Consider the following 19,530-nt stretch of genomic DNA (forward strand, 5'->3'; position numbering starts at 1 on the left):
AAATACCCTATAAATCAAGTGATCAAAGTTATTTTTACCAGTAAAGGGACAAATCAATATTGGGTACTTTCTGAGCACCGCACTCTCCCGAGTGAGCCACGGGCCGGCCCCAATATTGGGTACTTTCAGATATGATATACTGCGAAGAATATAGCATCACTTCTGTGTTACACCAAAAATGTATAAATCATGAGGAAATATCGGGCAAACCCAAACTGAGGGACATTCTAGAAAATAACTGGCTTATACTCTTCAAAAATGACAAAGGAAAGACTAAGAAACTGTTTCAGATTGGGGATGACTAAAGAGATAAAACACATAAAACCCATAACATATCATCTTAGTTTGGATTCTGAACCTTTATATAAAGCATAAAGTTATTGGGACAACTAGAAAAATCTAAACGGGGTCTGTGAATTAGATGGTAATATTGAATCAATGTTAATGTCCTGATTTTGATGGTTTACTGCGGTTATGTAGCAGAGTGACCTTGTATTTAGTAAATACAAACTGAAGAACTGACGTGCAATGTGGCATTATGCCTGCAACTTATTCTCAAAGATTCAGAGAATCTGAGTTTATATGGGTATATAAGAACTGTGTGTAATTTTGCAGCTTTTATATAAATTTGAAATTATTTAAAAACACAAAGTTTTTTAAAAGGACACTGAAGTAAACTTGAGGACCCAATTTGAGGGATATAATTTGACATGATATTAACAGTTGTGACAGATTTTAGCCAATTGTATGACATTGATCTGAATAAATACATGAATAAATAAATGAAGGCAAGAAAGTTTTTCCTAGCAGCAGAATGTCAACCAACAATGAAGAAGGAATGATGGAATTACAAAATCACCATGTGAGAATCACCATAGCAATAATTCATCAAAAACATAAATGGATGATACAACTAGTAGACAAAGTGGGAAAAGAGAATAAATTTAGTATACATTTTGTAGTCAGAACTCACAGGAATTGCTGATAGACTGGATGTGAGGCAGGCCAGGGGCAGAGAAGAATCAAGGATAAATTTGGGGCACTGACTTAAACAACCGAGGAAATGATAGTGCTACTTATTGAATTATGAAAGTCTTCAAAGAAAAAATTGGGCACAAGAAGGTGAAATTAAGAGGTCCATTTTGGGGTCTGGCCAGTTAGCTCAATTGGTTGGAGCACCACCTTATAACACCAAGGTCACTGGTTCGGATCCCTGTACTGGCCAGCCACCAAAAAAAAAAGAGGTCCATTTTGGACATGTCAAGTCTAAGGAACCTATTCAGACATCCCCAAGTTTAAAAAGTATCCTATTTCTGTAAGTAAGTGTGCATACATTGAAGGGAAAGTATGGAAAGATATACCCCCAAAGTATTTACACCTGTTATATCAAAGTAGAGGAAGTACAAGTGATTTTTACTCCTCTCATTATATATTTCCCTATTGTGTGAACTTCCCACAATGAACCTGTATTATCTTATTATTCTCTAATAAAGCAGTTTTAATTTTTTCTAATTAAAGATATAATAAATGCTTATTATAAAAAAAAATCAAACAGTATAGAGGAACGTTAAGAATAAAGAAAAAATTACCTAAAAATTCCACTACCCAGAGATAACCATCAATGAGTTTGTGATTTTCATTTCATACATTTTTCCTATGCATATACATATACACATACAGATATAATTTTACATGAATAAGATCATATAATACAGACTACCCCCTCTACTTCATATTCCCCCCGCAAAAATAACTGCAATGTTAACTGGGTATATCCTTCCTCATCCTTCTCCGTACTCTACATTCCTTTTATAAATACCAAAAAAAAAAAAAAAAAAAAAAATGCTATATTAATTTTGAAAGAAAAACTCTTCTACATGACTTTAAACATATTACATACATATATTTCCTCAGTCTACACAGGGCCACCAAATGAAAAATGGCATACAGTATTTCTTACCTTGCTGGTTTGTGGTACTGGCAAAGAAAGTCAAACCTTTCATCTGGCACAGGTACTCTGCTCTCATTAGGATCAATAGTGCAGAATGGGAAGTTTTCAGCTGAAGCCTGACTATTGGTTAACACATTAAAGAAGGTAGATTTCCTAAAATGAATAAAAGCAATTTCAATCAATTCTTAGGTTAAAAAGAAAAAAATGTCTCACTCTAATTTCAGTGCTCAAATAAGATCTATGAGGAATTATAAAACCAATCTGGGAAGGAGGTTGGGGGAAAGAGAACGAATACATTTTTAGTAAAAGAAATGAATAAAATTTACAACAATGCGGTTTATGATTTATAATTAGGTTATATTCCTTTCTCAGTCTATTTGGAACTTGAAAAGAATGTTCCCAAAGAATTTTTATTACAAATGATAGCTAGAGTATCCTATATCACAAAATCTATTTTTTCATAATGTATCTGATAGTAGCAGTTACCATTTCACCTATATCTAACATAACCTCCTCTAGCATGAAATACAGAAAGGTGTGTCTAGTTAGGTAAATCACTTCCCAAGCATACTGAATTGGTAAACAGATGCTTTATCTCGTAGGAAATGGAAGGTTGGAGTTCAGACTCCCTTGTGAGGATTACTGATAAGTCTAGAATTATGAGTTGTGAATTATGAAAGTTAAAATGTAAATTTTTTTCAAGGTATGACAAATCAAGAAAAATATTAATATGAAATAAATTGGCTGCTAATTTTCCAATTATCTGATTCTTATCAGGTAATATGTGCTCAGAGAATACCAACTCATATAAACACTAGCCACATTTAAAAAAATATAACTATAACGTCAAAAATTAGAGTAAAATCCAAAACAAAAATTTTTGGACTTTTAAAGGCTTACTAATTTCTTTTGTACTACTTTTCAATTCCATCACTAATAGAAACAGTAGTGAATTCACAATAATGACTTTTCTTTGCTCCAGATATAGGACACGTGAGGAATTTAAAATGGGAATTACTGTCATATAATCTTTTTTTTTTTTTTAACTGGAGGAAATGAGAAAGTAGCTAAGGATTACCTGGTAATTGTGAGACTGGTACTTGCAAACTCTGACTAGATATAATTTTGTAAAAATGTTTCCATATGGACCAAATTTGATAACAAAGGAATACGCAAAAAGTAAAATGGTCATGTTAGCATGGTAGAATTTGTGGATGATTGTTCTCGCCTTTCCAAACATTTTTTAAGGTTAAAAAATGTCTATTCAGACGAGATCTGATTCACCTATACTCACCAGCAGAAATTTATACTTACTAAAGTTAGCTCATCTGATTGTACTTTTAGACCAAAGAACTAGTCACCTTTTTTCTAAACTCTGAGAGCCCTATAAAGAGTGATAAACAAAAGGCAATATTCAAGGCTCATCTAAGTACTACTAGTGAGAAGTATGTTTTAGCAACAGAATACTTAACTATACCTGCCCATAGGTCTTTTTTTTTTTTTTTTGGCGTTTTTCGTGACCGGCACTCAGCCAGTGAGTGCGCACTGGTCAGTCCTACATAGGATCCGAACCCGCGGCGGGAGCGTCGCCGCGCTGCCAGCGCAGCACTCAACCAAGTGCGCCACGGGCTCGGCCTCCTGCCCATAGGTCTTTAAACACTGTTCTTACATCACATTCAGACTAAACATTTCAGAGTCAAGTAGAAATATTTGCTACAATAGGCACATAACTCATTACTGGTTACTTAGAGCACCACTGGTCAAATCGGTAGCTTTCTTTTTTGTGGGGAGGGGGGATACTGTTTGGCTTTTTTTCTTTCTTTTTTTTGGTTATGAATATTCATGAAATACAAATTCCTGGTTATAAAAGAATCAGTTCAAAATAAAGGTATACACTATCAGGTCTCTTTCCAGACCTACTGCTGTAGGTCTCTGCAATATCTCAGGTAATGCAGATGTAAAGTCAGGTTTTGAAGACACTGGGCTAGATTCAGACTCAGCTAACAACCCATGAAATAATGCTGACTGTTGTAGAATTTATACTGGCAACCTGAGAGCCTAGTAACAATTCCAAAACTCCAAGAAAGATGATTAAGAGGAAATCACCGGTTTCTATACAGTTGGCTTTTAATTTCCATCCTGTTAAGATAAATGGCACAATGCTTAATTTAAAATAATCTGTATATTTATAAAGGTATACTCCATCTACTTCCAAAAAGACTATGAAACTTAATACAATTTAAAACACATATAATAGAGCAGATAATTTTTTAAAAGAGAATTCATATTCAGACTATGATCTTTAAACACCACGTCCACTAAAAACAACCAGGACTACTTGGAGAGATAGCTAGTTGCAGGTCTGGAACAAAAACTATAAAAGATGAATCTCAAACAACTTTATCCAAGGAAAAACAAGGAAGTTATTAAAGGCCGTAGAGTCCCACCAAAAACACTCGGGAGCCAACTTGACCAGGCCCACTGGCCAAAAATGGGCCAATGTAGGCATCAATAAGAATAGCTACAGTGGATTGTAACAAATCAAATCATTTTATATCCATGAGTTGTTAATACTCTTCAACAAAACAAAATTAAAAACTTTTTCTGGCCAACTTTTAAGGATGTTAGGTGATTAAATCTTTTGAAGACTACTAAAAGTATTTATTGTGTCTTTCCTATACAAACTATACTTTCAGAGTAACCAAAGAGTTGATGAAGAAAGGTTATTTTATAGACATATCCAGCCAATAAATGAGAAAAGAAAAAAAAATTAGAATACCACCATTTTGCAACTCTTAACAATTTAATGGATCTGGGTAATGATCACCAATAATGGTTAATATTGCAAAAAGAGGGGGAAAAAATAGTATCTCCTGACAGAAGTACATACTGTACATCATCTTTGACTTTAATCTGATCAAGCCTTTAGATGTTACTACCAGTTTATAGGAAATATTGAAGACAAAAGACCATATTAAATAAAACAAAGGGATGCAATCCACAAAATCCAGACTTTGGAAAATTCTATAAGACAAACAATCAGATTTCTTCAATAGTCAACTGTAGTATGGGGGTACAAAGAAAACCTCTGCTTTTGGATGAAATGCAAACACTAACAGCTGACCAGAGATTCCATCCAGAACAAGAAAAGCCACAAAGAATGCATAATACAAAAATCATCTGTTTGAAGGGCCTAGAATTCTGGAAATGGAAAAAAACATGTAAGAAGCGATTTTTTACCCTGAGGACTTTTGCCCATTCTGAGTAGACAAAGGAGGCAGGAATCCAGGCTTTACCCTCATGGAAAGCTGAAGCTGGAGAAGAGAAAACCAACAAAGCATTTGGGAGAGACTTGGAGGATCGTAAGCACACTGCCAGTTTTCCCCTCAGGATATTTCCCTCAAGTAAAAATACTACAAAAGTCTGTTCAAATAATTGGTAATGCAGATTAGCCTATTCTCCATATCTTCTTCCCCTCTCCACAAATAAATAAAAAATAAAAAGTAATAGGTTGCCAGAACAGTCCATGAGTCCTTATTTAGCTAAAATGTAATGAAGCTTCTGGTCAAGATGATGGAATAGATGGTCCTCAGCATCACTCTCTCCCACAAATCAACCAGTTTACAACTATTTAAAAGCAACGACAGCCAAGCTGGAGCCACTAGAGCTCAGCGGAAAAGGAGGAGAGACCTACAGATGCATGAAGGCAGGAGAAGCCACCACGAGAGAAAGAAAGAACCGCTCCAACCGTTTTGAGCCCTGGCCACTTCCAGGCTGGAGCTGCTGAGCACAAAGAGCAGGAACCAGCAAAACCACAGCTGTGCCCTCCAGACAAAGTTGCTTGGAGGCTGCAGAAGAGAAGAGGGACTTGGTGGCCCCCAGACCGGCAAGACCACTAATAGGGTTCCCATGGACCCACACAGAAGTGAGGAGCCACAACACCTGAAAAAAAGGAGCCACTCGGAGGCTAGTGAGTTATCGCAAGGGACCTGCACATGGCCTATCCCATGGGAAGTGTTTGGAGTGCAGGCAGTGGGGGAGACGGGCCCACTGGGAGAACACTGGCACACAGCAAGGACAGCTGATCTGCCCTCAGTGAGCACAGGACCACTCAGTGGAGACTGGTTAGGAATATAGAACTAACTTCAGGGGTGCAGTTTGCTGAGAAGTCTCAGGCCCAGACCAGAGTTTCCACACAACCCAGGTGCACCAGATCTCAGGAGACCAGAAGTACCTATAAAGTCAACCATCAAAATCTGAGCTGCACAAAAAGCCTTCCCCAGGGAACCAGCAGCAAGGCAGCAATTTAGCTCAATCACAGGGCTCAAGTGCTGGTCCCAACAGGAAGGTCCCCATTTTAGAAGTAAGCAAAGGATGACAAATTAGTTCCAGTGCAGAGTTTAAGTGGTGGGAAGAGCAAATAATCCAACACAGAACTGAAAGAAAAAACAAAATACTCAAAGACCAGAGATAAAGTTTGATATTAACTAGTGAAGGTCTAACACCACCAAAGAACACCTATAAAATCTAGAAGAACCAGAAGTCCCCTGGGCTACCAAGCCAAGGAGTGTGGAGGGCTGGGGGCCTCAGCCATGCCCCCAACACTGGCAACCAGTCCCGAGGGCGGGGGTCTGAGGGCCTCAGCCATCCCCCCACCCCAACACCCACAACCAGCCCAGCAATGACCACTGAACCACTGCAGGAAACACCCTGAGCTCTCCCGAGCCAGGGCAGAGGAGGGCGAGGGCTTCAGCCACACCTCCCTGAGATCTGAACCCAGCCCAGTGACAACCAAACCACCACTGGAAGCCCCCTGGTCTCCCCTGCAGGAATGAAGGGGGTGCCACAGGCCTCAACCCTATCCCTCGTCCTTCTTCCTTCTCCCACCCTATTTCTTTCTCCATTCTCCTTACTCCATCCCCCCCAACTGCTCTGCAACAACATCATAGAATGTAAAAAAAATATTAATAAACTGTAAATAATTAATTAATTAAATGTAATGAAAATATTGTATACCTACAATGGAAATATTACAACATAATGTGGCAATAAAAGTACTTAAGACAAAATTTAAGTATACTGATTCAAACATTTATGGAACATCTGGGCCCAACATTATGAGGACAAATAAAGTACTGTTACACTTTTGTATACTGTAGTTAAAAAACTGCTCATTGCTATTATCGGAGTCAACTGTAATTCTAAAAAGGCCATACAAGCAGAGTATTAGTCCCTTTTCTGTTACTTGAAACAGAACACCTGAAACTGAGTAATGTATAAGAAAATGAAATTTATTTTTTACAGTTTGAAGGCTGGGAAGTCCAAGGTCCAGGGGACACATCCAGTGAGGGCCTTCTTCTTGACAGGAACTCTCTACAGGGTCCCTGGTGACACAGGCCATCAAATGGCGAGAATGGCAAGAGCTCTCCAACATGCTCATTTGCTCTTCTTATAAAGCCACCAGAGCCAGTCTCTGATAACTCATTAAGCCATTAACTCATTACTCCATAAGTGGATCAATCCACTCATAAGAGCATAGTTCTCATGATCCAATCACCTCTTAAAGGCCCCACCTTTTGACAATGATTTCCTGCCCACTTAACACTGTTTTAATAGGGAACAAGCTCCAAAGAGTTCTGGGGGAACATTCAATACACAGCAGTTTACAGAGTTTTTTTCTAATTATAGCCATTACTAAGTATAGTATTTTTAACTGTCTACCTAGACGAAAGTATGTTTTGTAATAAAGAAAAAAAGTTTCTTAAAACATATCATACGATAAAATAGAGCAAAAAATGTTCCATAATTTTTTAGGCAGAAAAAATTCCTCCATACAAACTAAACTTGGGAGGCCGGGCCAGTTAGCTCAGTTTGTTAAAGTGTGGTGTCAAGGTCAAGGGTTCAGATCCCCATACCAACAAATAGCATGTCTAGAAGTTTCTTGGGAATAAGAGTATGTGGTCAAGATGGACCTATGTGACTTGTGCTCTCTCCATCCTCTACCACTATACAGTACAGAAATAAAGAATTCCTTGATACATAAACCAATGCATACATTGCCACCCTCTTCGCACATATGCAAACCACAATATGCTTTGCCAAATATAAGTTTCCCAATTGAAGAAGGCTTCCTTATATATCTAGCAATGTGCTAAGCCTGTGAGAATTAGAAACAAAAATCAAAACAATAGAATCTTGGTCTCAGTAAGCGGACAATCTGGTTGGAAAAACAAATCTAACCCCATTAAAAGGGGAGAACAATACTGACCAGAAAAAAATTTAAATATAACTATAATTAATAATAGGTAATCAGCAAGGCCTTTACAAATGGGAAAAGTTAGTATAAAGAAGATGAAGAAAAACATGACAAGTAAGAGGGAAAAGCATCAGATAAAAAATAAAGGTCTAGGGCCGGCCAGTAAGCTCAGTTGGTTAGAGTGCAGGGTTGTAAAACCAAGATCAAGGGTTTGGATCCCCTTACCGGCCAGCCACCACAAAAATAAGTAAATAAATAAATAAATAAACTTGGAAGACAAATCTCCATTTTCACAGATTGTCTCATCTTAGATTTTCAATCTCATGAAGTCCGTCATCTGTATCTTCCAATAGCTCTGTGGGTGTAAAAATGTAAAAATAAATAAACGAAGAAGAAGAAAAAAGAAACATTTTTTTTATTTTTTTTTCTGACCAGTAAGGGGATCGCAACCCTCAGCACGGTGTGGTCTGCACCATGCTCAGCCAGTGAGCGCACCGGCCATCCCTATATATAGGATCCAAACCCATGGCCTCAGCGCTACCAGTGCCACACTCTCCTGAGTGAGCCATGGGGCCGGCCCAAAAGAAACATTTCTAAGTATAATTATATAGGCTTCAGTGGCAACTTAGGACATTTTGATCTATTCAAATCTATTTTTAAAAACCTTGTGAAAGCAAAGAATTTAAATGGTTTGATCCCCTTACTAACCAGCCACCAAAAAAAAAAAAAAGTTTTGGCCTAAGCCTGAAGTGATAAAGCCCATAAGCATATTGTAAAATGAGAATTTTAAACACACACACATATACACACACACATTTAGATCTCTTGAGGTTATTATCAAAGTTTGAAAGTAGGAGAAAGATTCAAAATTGTGAGAATTTGTCTTATGCAGGAATGGATTTACATAAATATTATTTCAGCAATAACAGCATTAAAAAACAAAACAAACAAAGAAAAAAGTGGCTAGATTTAATGTATGCCCCGCCCCCTCCATTTAAGACCTAAGCACCTACTTTGGAAATTACTTATCTTACCATATTAAGTAAATTTAACTGAATACATGTTTTATCTAAAACCTTATGCAAAACTACAGTATGTACTGGAAAGTCAGGACACCAATGCAAATACCCACAGCATTTTAAATTAACCATTTAAACAACATACATCCAAAACAAAGAAAAAACCAGAATGCTCTTTCAAAATGTTTTGAATTTAGATATAAGTAAACTGTTAAAATAAATACAGATGACAGAAATAAATATCAATGTGTGTATACATGGGTTAGTATAACTACATATATTTCCTAACTCTGCCAGGTAAGAATGTCTAAAAGCAGTTAATACACCAGCAGCAATGATCAAACCTAGAACCCAAATCCTACTTTCTATACACCATTCTCCAGTAAAAGACCAGGGATCCCAGGAAACAAGGCTGGGGCAGGAAAAATATATTAGCCTAAAACATCATTTTTTTCTCTCTCTTTTTTGGGATATGTCAAAAGGACAAAGGAGTTAACCTGAAAGATGAGAAGCAAAATAAATTCTGACAACACTGTATTATAACCTCAAAGAAAAATATATTAAGAAGCCCAAATAGAACTATATAAATGAATGATTAACAACTCAATGTGAGGAAATAGACAAATCTTCCTTACAAAAGAATTCCAAACAATAAATGTAGATGGAATAAGAAAAGTAGAAAATCACCATTAAAACACCTCACTAACAATAGCTGCAGGCTAGATACACTGAAGAATGATAAAATTAGTCAGTGAAACTTAAAAAAGAAACAGGATATTTGAACAACCTCAAAATATCTTTCCCCCATAACAGCAATCAATTATTGTGATGATTTTAACAAATGTCATAAATTCTTCAAAATTCCTTCAAGGAAGTGGAGTTTATGCCCCTCCCCCTGAGTATGGGCTGGACTTACTTACTTTCTTTTAATGAACAAAGTATGGAAATGGAAATGGGATAAACTTACAGTAAAGAACTCTGGCAGATACCACCTTAACAAAGTGATCAACGTTAATATCACCAGTAATAAGTTGTGTTGATATCATGTACCCCTTGATACAATGCAATGAGAGGGGCACTTTGCCCCCACGGTATTCTTTCCAAAAGTCCATAGCATGATTCCTGATTTCAAAATATATTACAAAACTACAGTAATCAAGACAGTGTGGCAGTGGCATACAGACAGACCTACAGACCAATGGAACAGTATAGAGAGCCCAGAAATAAACCCTCATATGTATGGCTGAGGAGTTTGGATGTGTTGTCCCCGCCAAAACTCATGTGGAAATCTGATCCCCAATGTGGCAGTGTTGGAAACTGACTGAGTCATGGGGGCAGATCCCTCATGAATGGATTAGTGCTCTCTCTAGGTGGGGAAGTAATGAGTGAGTTCTCACTCTATTAGTTCCTGTGAAAGCTGGTTGTTTATAGGACCCTGGCACCTTCTCTCCCTCTCTCTCTCTCCCTCTCTCTCTCTCTCTCTCTCTCGCTTTCCTGTCGCCATCTGATCTGCTTGTACCTGCCAGCTGCCTGCCATTTTCGCCATGAGTAGAAGCAGCCTAAGGCCTGTGCCAGATGCAGCTGTCCCAGAATTGTAAGCCAAATATACCTCTTTTCTTTATAAATTACCCAGTCTCTGGTATTTCTGTTAAAGCAACACAAAACAGACTAATACAATGGCAAAATGATCTTCAACAAGGGTTACAGGACCACACAATGGGGAAAGGACAGTCTCTTCAACAAACGCTTTTGGGAAAACTAGACATCCATATGCAAAAGAATGAAGTTGAACTCTTACCTTATACCATGTACAAAATATAACTCAAAATGAATTAAAGACCTAAACATAGACCTGAAACTACAGAACTCCTAGAAGAAAACATAGGAAAAAAGCTTCTTGATGTTGAATTTGGCAATAATTTCTTAAATATAACACCAAAAGCACAAGCAACAAAAGCAAAAATAGAGAAATGGGACTACATCAAACTTAAAAACGTCTGCATATCAATGGAAACAATCAATGGAGTGAAAAGGCAACCTACAGAACGGGAGAAAATAATGATGGTGCCCAACTTAACGATGGTTCAACTTACTGTTTTTTGACTTTGTGATGGTGCAAAACTGTTCTGCTTTTCACTTTCAGGACAGTATTCAACAAATTACCTGTGATGTTCAACTCTTTATTATAAAATAGTCTTTGTGTTAAATAACTTTGCCCAACTGCAGGCTAATGTAAGTGTTCTGACATGCTAAGGTAGGCCAGGCTAAGCTATGATATTCAACAATTTAAATGTAGTAAATGCATTTCTGACTTTTGATATTTTCACTCTACTATGAGATTAACAGGACATAACCCCATCTTAAGTCAAGGAGCATCTGTGATTGCAAGTCATATATCTGATAAAGGATTAATAACTAAAATATATAAAGAACTCCTACAACTCAACAACAACAAAAAACAAGTGACCCAATTAAAAACTAGGCAAAAGACTTGAATAGACATTTGCCCAAAGAAGACACACAAATGGCCAACAAGCATATGAAAAGATGCTCAAAATCACTAATTACCAGAGAAATGCAATTCATAACTACAATGATAGAATGCAGCCTTATAACCTCAAGGTCATGGGTTCAGATCCCCACACCAGACTGCCATAAAAAAAAATTTTTTATTAAAAAAAAAAAATACTACAATGAGATATCACCTTACATTCATTAGGAGGGCCACTATCAAAAAAACAAAAAGTAACAAGCATTGGCAAGGATGTGGAAAACTGGAACTGCGTGTACTGCTGGTAGGAATGTAAAATGGTACAGACATGATGGAACACAGTATGAGGTTCCTCAAAAAAATAAAAATAGGATTATCATATGATCCAGCAATCTCACTTCTGGGTATATATCCAAAAGAATTGAAAGCAAAACCTCAAAGAGATATTTGCACACCCATGTTCACTGCAGCATTATTCTACCAAGAGGTAGATTGTACAAAGAAGAGTTACATACATAAAATGGAATATTATTCAGCACTAAAAAAAAAAAAAAGGAAATCCTGTCACATGCTACAACATGGATAAACTTTGAGAACACTATGCTGAGTGAAATAAGTCAGTCACAAAAGGATAAGTACTGTATGATTCTACTCATACAATATATCTATAGTAGTCAAAATCCTGGGAACACAAAATAGAACAGTGGCTACCAGAAGCTGTGGGGGAGGGGAAATGGGAGTTGATCAATTGGTACAGAGTTTCAGCTGTGAAAGATGAAACAGATATAGAGCTCTGTTACACAAAATGTGAATGTTGTTAACACCACTGAACTGTATACTTAAGAATGGTTAAGAGGGTAAATTTTATAGTATGTGTTTCTTACCACAATAAAAAAAAAAAAGTCCATAGCAGGAAAAAACATTAGACAAACTCAAATTGACAGATATTATACAAAATACCTGACCAGTACTTTTCAAAAATAAATGGCGTTTAAAAGATCATGAAAAATAAAACACTGAGAAATTGTCACAGATTGGAGAAGACTTAGGAGACATGAGGACTAAATGCAACATGAGTATTTGATGGAGTTCGGATGTAATGTCCTCCTGGAACTCACAGAAATCTGATTTCCAATGTGGCAGTGTTGGAAACTGACTGAGTCATGGGGGTGGATCTCTCATGAATGGATTAATGCTCTCCCTGGGGAAGGAGGGGTATTGAGTGAGTTCTCGCTGTTAGTTCCCTTGAGAGCTGGTTGTTTAAAAGACCCTGGCCCCTCCTTTCTCTCTCTTGCTTCCTCTTGCCATGTGATCTGCTTGTACCCATTGGCTGCCTGTCACTTTCTGCCATGAGCAGAAGCAGCCTGAGGCCCATGCCAGATGCTGCTGTCCCAGAATCATAAGCCAAATAAACCTCTGTTCCTTATAAATTACCCAGTCTCAGGTATTTCTGTTATAGCAACACAAAACGGACTAATACATTATTCTACACTGGAAAAGACAAAGGATATTAATGGGAAGACTAGTGACATCCAAATAAAGTCTATAGTTTAGTTAATAGTTAAAAAAGTAACTAAATTAATGAGCATCTGAAATTATGTGGTGGTACAGCAATAAAGACTAGCATTCTGAAAAAGAAACTAAATGAAAATTAAAAGACTTAAAAGAAAGTCAATTAATCTAAGAAGTACTGCTAAGGCACACAATTACTGCTGAATAACAGGAAAGAATGAATAGGAGAGCAGATCTATTGGTCCAAAAGATCATTTAGAACATATTAAAAAGAGAAAGCAAATAATTCCCAAATCACGAATTTCCATGAAAGAACACGCACTCTGAAATGCTGACAAGTATACAGTAAGGTTTAAAATGGTATTGGGGAGTTTTGCTTCCCCTTCTGTTATGACAACTGCCTTCCTGCCATAAACAGGTAGAAAACCAACAAAATATATGAAATAACAGTTTTCAGACACAGGACCTATGCAGCACAAAACTGTGTTCCCTGAGAGAACAACAAATGAAATAAACTCTACAATTGTCCCAGCTTACTGCCTAAAGGTGGTTTCAAAGCCACAGTACAGGGAGGGGGAACTAACAAAACCCAGCAGTCATGCCAAGTTGAGGAGGCTGAGATGACAGTCAGGAGGCCAAGGCAGCTACAATTTAAATGGAGTATACTAGAAAGGTGAGAGCTGCACAGAGGGCTCTGAAGAAGTACAGAGAGTCCTCTCAGGAACATAGCTGAGGGCTGGCCACTAGCTCACCTGAGAGAGCATGGTGCTCATAACACCAAGGTCAAGGTTTTAGATCCCCTTACTGGCCAGCCACCAAAAAAAAAGAGCATGGCTGAGTAATGACTTGTACATGATGAGTAAGTTCAATCTCCACAAGGCTAGGAAAAGAACCACCCAAAAGCACTAGAGTGAACAATTCTCAGGCTCACACAGAGGTTGGAATAGTTCACATTCGTACTAGGCCAGAGTGGAGAAGAAACCATATAATATAAGAGAATTTGGACAGAGTCCTCAAAAGGGTCACATCTCAATACTAGGGCTAAAGTAGCACCAGAACAGAAAATCTTATGAACCTATCACAAGAAAATATAATAAGAAGCCTCAAAACAATCAAAATGACACACAAATAGCTAAATGCCAGGCCAAAGTCCAACACTCTTTAAAGAAATAACAATGAAATTCAGCACTTAACGTAAACTCCACAGTGTCTGGAATCCAAAAGAAATTACAAGGCAAGCAAAAAAGCAGGAAAACATACACCAAAATCACAATAAAAGTCAATAAATACAAACAAACCCAGTAATAACAAATGATGAAATTACCATACAAGGATCTTAAAATAAAAGTTATAAATCTTTTAAAAATTTTCTGAAGGATATAAAAAGAAATATGAAGACATTGAGGAATAAAGTAAAAGACATGAAAAACATCCAGAAAGAATTATTGCATGAAAAATATAATATTCAAAATAAAAAGAAATTAAAATGAAAAATATGATTAACAGCAAATTGGATACCACAGAAGAAAAGATCTTTAAGACAGAGCAATAGAAACTATCTAAATGAAGCATGGAGAAAGATTAGGGAAAGAAATTATCAGAGCTTCAGGAGGATACTACCTAGGGGACTAATATACATGTAACAGCAGTCCCAGGAAGGGGGCAAGGTAGGTAGGCAAAAAAGTATTTGAAGAAATACTCACCAAGTATTTTACAAATGTAATGAAAACCATAAACTCACAAACCTAAAATCCCAACAGATCCCAAGGAAAAGAAGCATAAGGAAAACCACAGCAAAGCACATAAAAATCAAATTGCTGAAAACCAGTAGTAAAGAGAAAATTTTAAAGGCAGCCAGAGGAAAAAAATATATATAATACAGAAGAACGAAGATAAGAATAACAACAGACTACTCATTAGAAAGCTAGAAGAAAAGAAAAGATACCTTAGAATGCTAAAAGAAAAACTGTCAACCTGGAACTCTATCCAGTAAAAACATCTTTCAAAAATGAAGATGTAGTAAGCACACAAAAAGATGCTCAATATCATCAGCCACCAAAAAAACACAAGTAAAAACCATAATGAGATACCACTTCATACCCGGACTATAATCAAAAAGACAAGTGTTAGAGAGGATACGGTGAACTTAGAACCGACATACGCTGCTGGTGGGAATGTAAAATGGAGCAGTCACTTTGGAACAGTTTGGCAGTTCCTCAAATAGTTAAACACAGAATCACTATATGACCCAGAAATTCCACACCTAAGAATATACCTCAGAGAAACGAAAGCATATATCTACACAAAAAAATTGTGTATTCTAAGGCTGGGGCAGAGAGACTTCAAATAAGCCAGAAACATATTGTGGTGCCAGAAAGTAGAAAGTACTGAAAAAATAAAGCGGACATATCAAAAGGAGTATGAGTGAACATAAGGCTCCTAATGGCCAAATCTGGGCAATTTGAACAACAATATAAATAACAATAATAATGGATTATAACCAACAGAATAGAATAAGAATCAATGCTGATATAAATAAATTATAATTGGCCACAATAATCAATCATATTGTATATTGACAAAATAAATTTAAATAAATAAATAAATTATAAACAAATACATGAATAAATGGGGGAGTTCTTCTTTACAACAGAATTCTTTCTATACAATAGAATTTCCACTGTTCCTTCTATAAATGTCCACTGTTCCTTCTATAAATGTAGAAGGAACAAAGGAAATTTTAAAATCAACATTTGGTAAATAACATGATATTAACTGTTTCAAGATAGAATCATTAATAATGCCAAAATTAGGGGGCAAAAGTATGAGAAACAAGATATGTACACAATTTCAAAGAACTCCCACAAGATGCTTATTACTTGCAATGGAAATAATAACCCTTTCAGTGAAGAAATTTATCTGACATCTCCTTAGACAAGTGATCAGTTATCACCAATAATGGGACAGATCAACATCATGTACTTTCTGATGCAGTGTTCTAACAGCACATCACTTCCAAGCCCCAAAACGCAATTTGAATTCAATCACAAGGAAGCATCAGACAAATGCAAAATGAGGACTCTACACAAAAATTGGCCAGTACTCTTCGAAAGTGTCAAGGACATGAAAGACAGAGACTGAGAAAGTGTTCCAGATTAAAGGAAACTAAGGAGACAAAACAATTAAATGCAACATATCATCCTTGATTGGATAATCCAGAAAAAGGACATTAATGGGAACAATTGGCAAATCAATGTTTACTTCCTGATTTTGGTAATTGCACTATGGTTTTAGCAATTGTACTATAGAAGATATGAACACTTAGGGAATATAAGCAGAGGTTATATAGAAATACTTTAAACTATTTTTGCAAGTGTGAAATTTTTTAAGCTTGAAATTACTTCAAAAAATTTTTTTTAATTTAAAGTGAAGTCAAGCAAACTAGAAAGAGACAGTTGTACTACACATCCAACAAAGAACTCATGTCCAGAATAAAAAACACCTAATCATTAAGAAAAAAACAGACCTTTCACAAAAGGTATCCAATAAGTATATGAAAAGGTGCTCAAAATCACAAGCTATCAGAGATACACAAAACAACAAGAAGACACTACACATAAATATGGCCATAATGAAAAAGACTGACAATACCAAATGTTAGAGAGGATGCACAACAATTAAAACCACAGTGGAAAATTGTGTGGCAGTATCTACTAAAGCTATTTAACTCCTGGAGTGGGATGTGAGGGTGAGTATGTGTGTACCCACTCACCAAACAGAAATGAGTTCTTAGGTCCACACACCAAAAGACATATACATGAATATTCAAAACAGCTTTATCCATAATAGCCAAAAAATGAGAAACTCAAATGCCCATGAACAGCAGAATAGGTAAATAAATTGTGTATTCTTTCAGACATGATGCTGACTTAGACATAAAGAGTACATTATGATTCCATCTATATCAAGCAAACTAGTCTATGGTGATAGAAGTTAGAATATGGGTATCCTGGGGAGGAGGGTACTGACTGAGGAGCGGTACAAGGGAGTATTCCATGGTGCTGGATATATTCTATATCTTGATGCGGGTACATGGATGTATTCATATGTAAAAATATGATATGTACATTTATACTTGAATTAAATAAAACTGTAAAAAGATAATGCCCTGACAGTCCACTTAAGCCTCTGCAATAATTAAAGAAATAAGTGAAAATGAAGACATGAAGGAAATAAATCACAGAGATATTTAGGCACCATGTTTGGTGCTCTAAAGAAAAATACGATTGAGGGGAATAGATGCAAATATAAGTCTCTCAAGTCTCTGGCTTAAATACTGTGGTGGAAAATGGAATTGTTACCCAAGACAGGGAATATAAGAGGAACTGAGCTCAGTTTGGGGCATGCCAAGTAGAGACATTTAACTGCAGATATTCAAGGCAGTTAGATATACGAATCAGCAACTGAGGCAACCTTAGCAGCATGTATAAATTTAGAAAATGGAAGCCAACAGATGATTAAAATCAGGAGAGGATGAGACTGCCCAGGAGAATGTATAAATGAAAAGGTGGCCAAGAACAGAAATTTATTATTAGGAAGGAAACACTGGAAGTGTAGCAAGAATAAAAGACGGAAGGAACAGTAAGAAAGGTGAGAAATTACTACTAACAGTGTCAAATAGGGCAGAGAGGTTAAGTAAGGTAAGGACAAAAAATGAGTATCATCTTTGATCATCAGACTACTACTGCCTTTGCTATAGTTTCTGTCAAAAGCAAACTTTTAAAAGGCCTTAAAGACCCCCCAAAAAAGTTTAAAATACACAATTTGCACTTCCCTATACCTTCACTTACACATCTAGTTACAACTTACAATTAGTTCATACATGCACTCCTTACAAAAATATAAAATTATTAACTCATAAACAGAAGATATTAATGTTAAGAATTCATAAAAGGAAAATACATATACATATTTTGGGGGAGGGGGGACAGCTAGCCAGCTGGTATGGAGATCTGAACCCTTGACCTTGGTGTTATAACACGGCACTCCAACCAACTGAGCTAAACAGCCAGCCCAAAGAGAAAATATAATTTATTCCAGGGACAGATTAAACATAAGTGTTTATTGTTTCTTATATATACTGTATATATAATAAACATTATTACATATAAAAATTCAGAGGATTTTCTGTGTGAAATTGTTTTTATAATAAATATTGAAGAAAATCTGATCAACAGGAAAAATAAATACATGCATAAAAATATGTCAATTATTTATTAAGCCCCTAACATACATTCGAAAAAGGTATTTAAAAATCTTGCTAATCTGAGGGCCGGCTCATGGCTCACTTGGGAGAGTATGGTGCTGATAACAAGGCCATGGGTTCGGATCCCTATATAGGGAAGGCCGGTTAGCTCACTTGGAGAGCATGTGCTGATAACATCAAGTCAAGGGTTAAGATTCCCTTACCAGTCATCTTTTAAAAAAATAAAAAATATAAATAAATAAATAAAAATCTTGCTAATCTGTCTATTCAGCAGACATGGGAATCTCTGACTCTCAGCTTAACTTCATCAGCTCTTTAGGAAGAAAATACTCTGATCACCAATAATAATCTTTCTCCAGTGAGTTCCTTTAAGCAATCAAGTATGGAGCTTCTAAGGTAAGAACAAGAAGTGAGCTAAGAGTCAGCCAGGAAGACTTCTCCAGGGAACACCTGGGCATCACACAAACCATATTAGGGAAATAGTTGATTACAGTGGACTAAAGATAGCCACACATTTTTTGCCACTCCTCCCATCAAGAGGTGGAGTCTATTTCCCCTCCCTCCTTGTCTGTGGGCCAATATCATTCCTTCTTTGACCAAAAGATTTTGGTGGAAGTGTGCTATGCCATTGCCACACTTCCACTCTCGTGGGAGCCAGCCACCAGGCTGTAAAGAAGCCTAATCAAGAGACCACTGGGAAGGAAAGAAAAAGAAGCCGTGTAACAGATAACTGAAGTGGTCCAGATTTCCAGCCAACCCTGACAAGGCCCCAGACCTGTGAGAGTGGCCATCTTAGATCTTCCAGTCCTGACTAGCCACCAGCTGAATGTAGCCACATGAGGGATCCCGAGTGAGACCAGCAGAAGATTCACCCACCTAACCTACAGAATTGTGAGAAATAACAAATTGTCGTTGTTTTAAACCACGATCTTTTGTGTGGTTTGCTACACAACAATAGATAACTAAAAAACTGATAATAATTGTGATTTAAAAAAATTTTTTTTAGCACTTGTAACACCACAGTAGGATCCCCAT

The 19,530-nt window shown here is 36.7% G+C and overlaps 1 protein-coding gene across 3 annotated transcripts in view; it reads right to left on the minus strand.

The window, feature by feature from the left end:
* Positions 1 to 19,530, minus strand: part of OLA1 (Obg like ATPase 1) — a 170,993-nt gene that overhangs the window by 146,625 nt on the left and 4,838 nt on the right. For 2 of the 3 annotated variants that reach the window (XM_063099352.1, XM_063099370.1), the window contains one exon: positions 1,961 to 2,104. The exons of the other annotated variant lie outside the window; for it this stretch is intronic. In XM_063099352.1, the coding sequence (XP_062955422.1) occupies positions 1,961 to 2,104 (144 nt within the window). The remainder of the gene's footprint in view (positions 1 to 1,960; positions 2,105 to 19,530) is intronic. 3 annotated transcript variants of the gene reach the window in all.

Source organism: Cynocephalus volans, chromosome 1 (assembly GCF_027409185.1).
Source record: "Cynocephalus volans isolate mCynVol1 chromosome 1, mCynVol1.pri, whole genome shotgun sequence".
Lineage (NCBI taxonomy): Eukaryota > Metazoa > Chordata > Mammalia > Dermoptera > Cynocephalidae > Cynocephalus > Cynocephalus volans.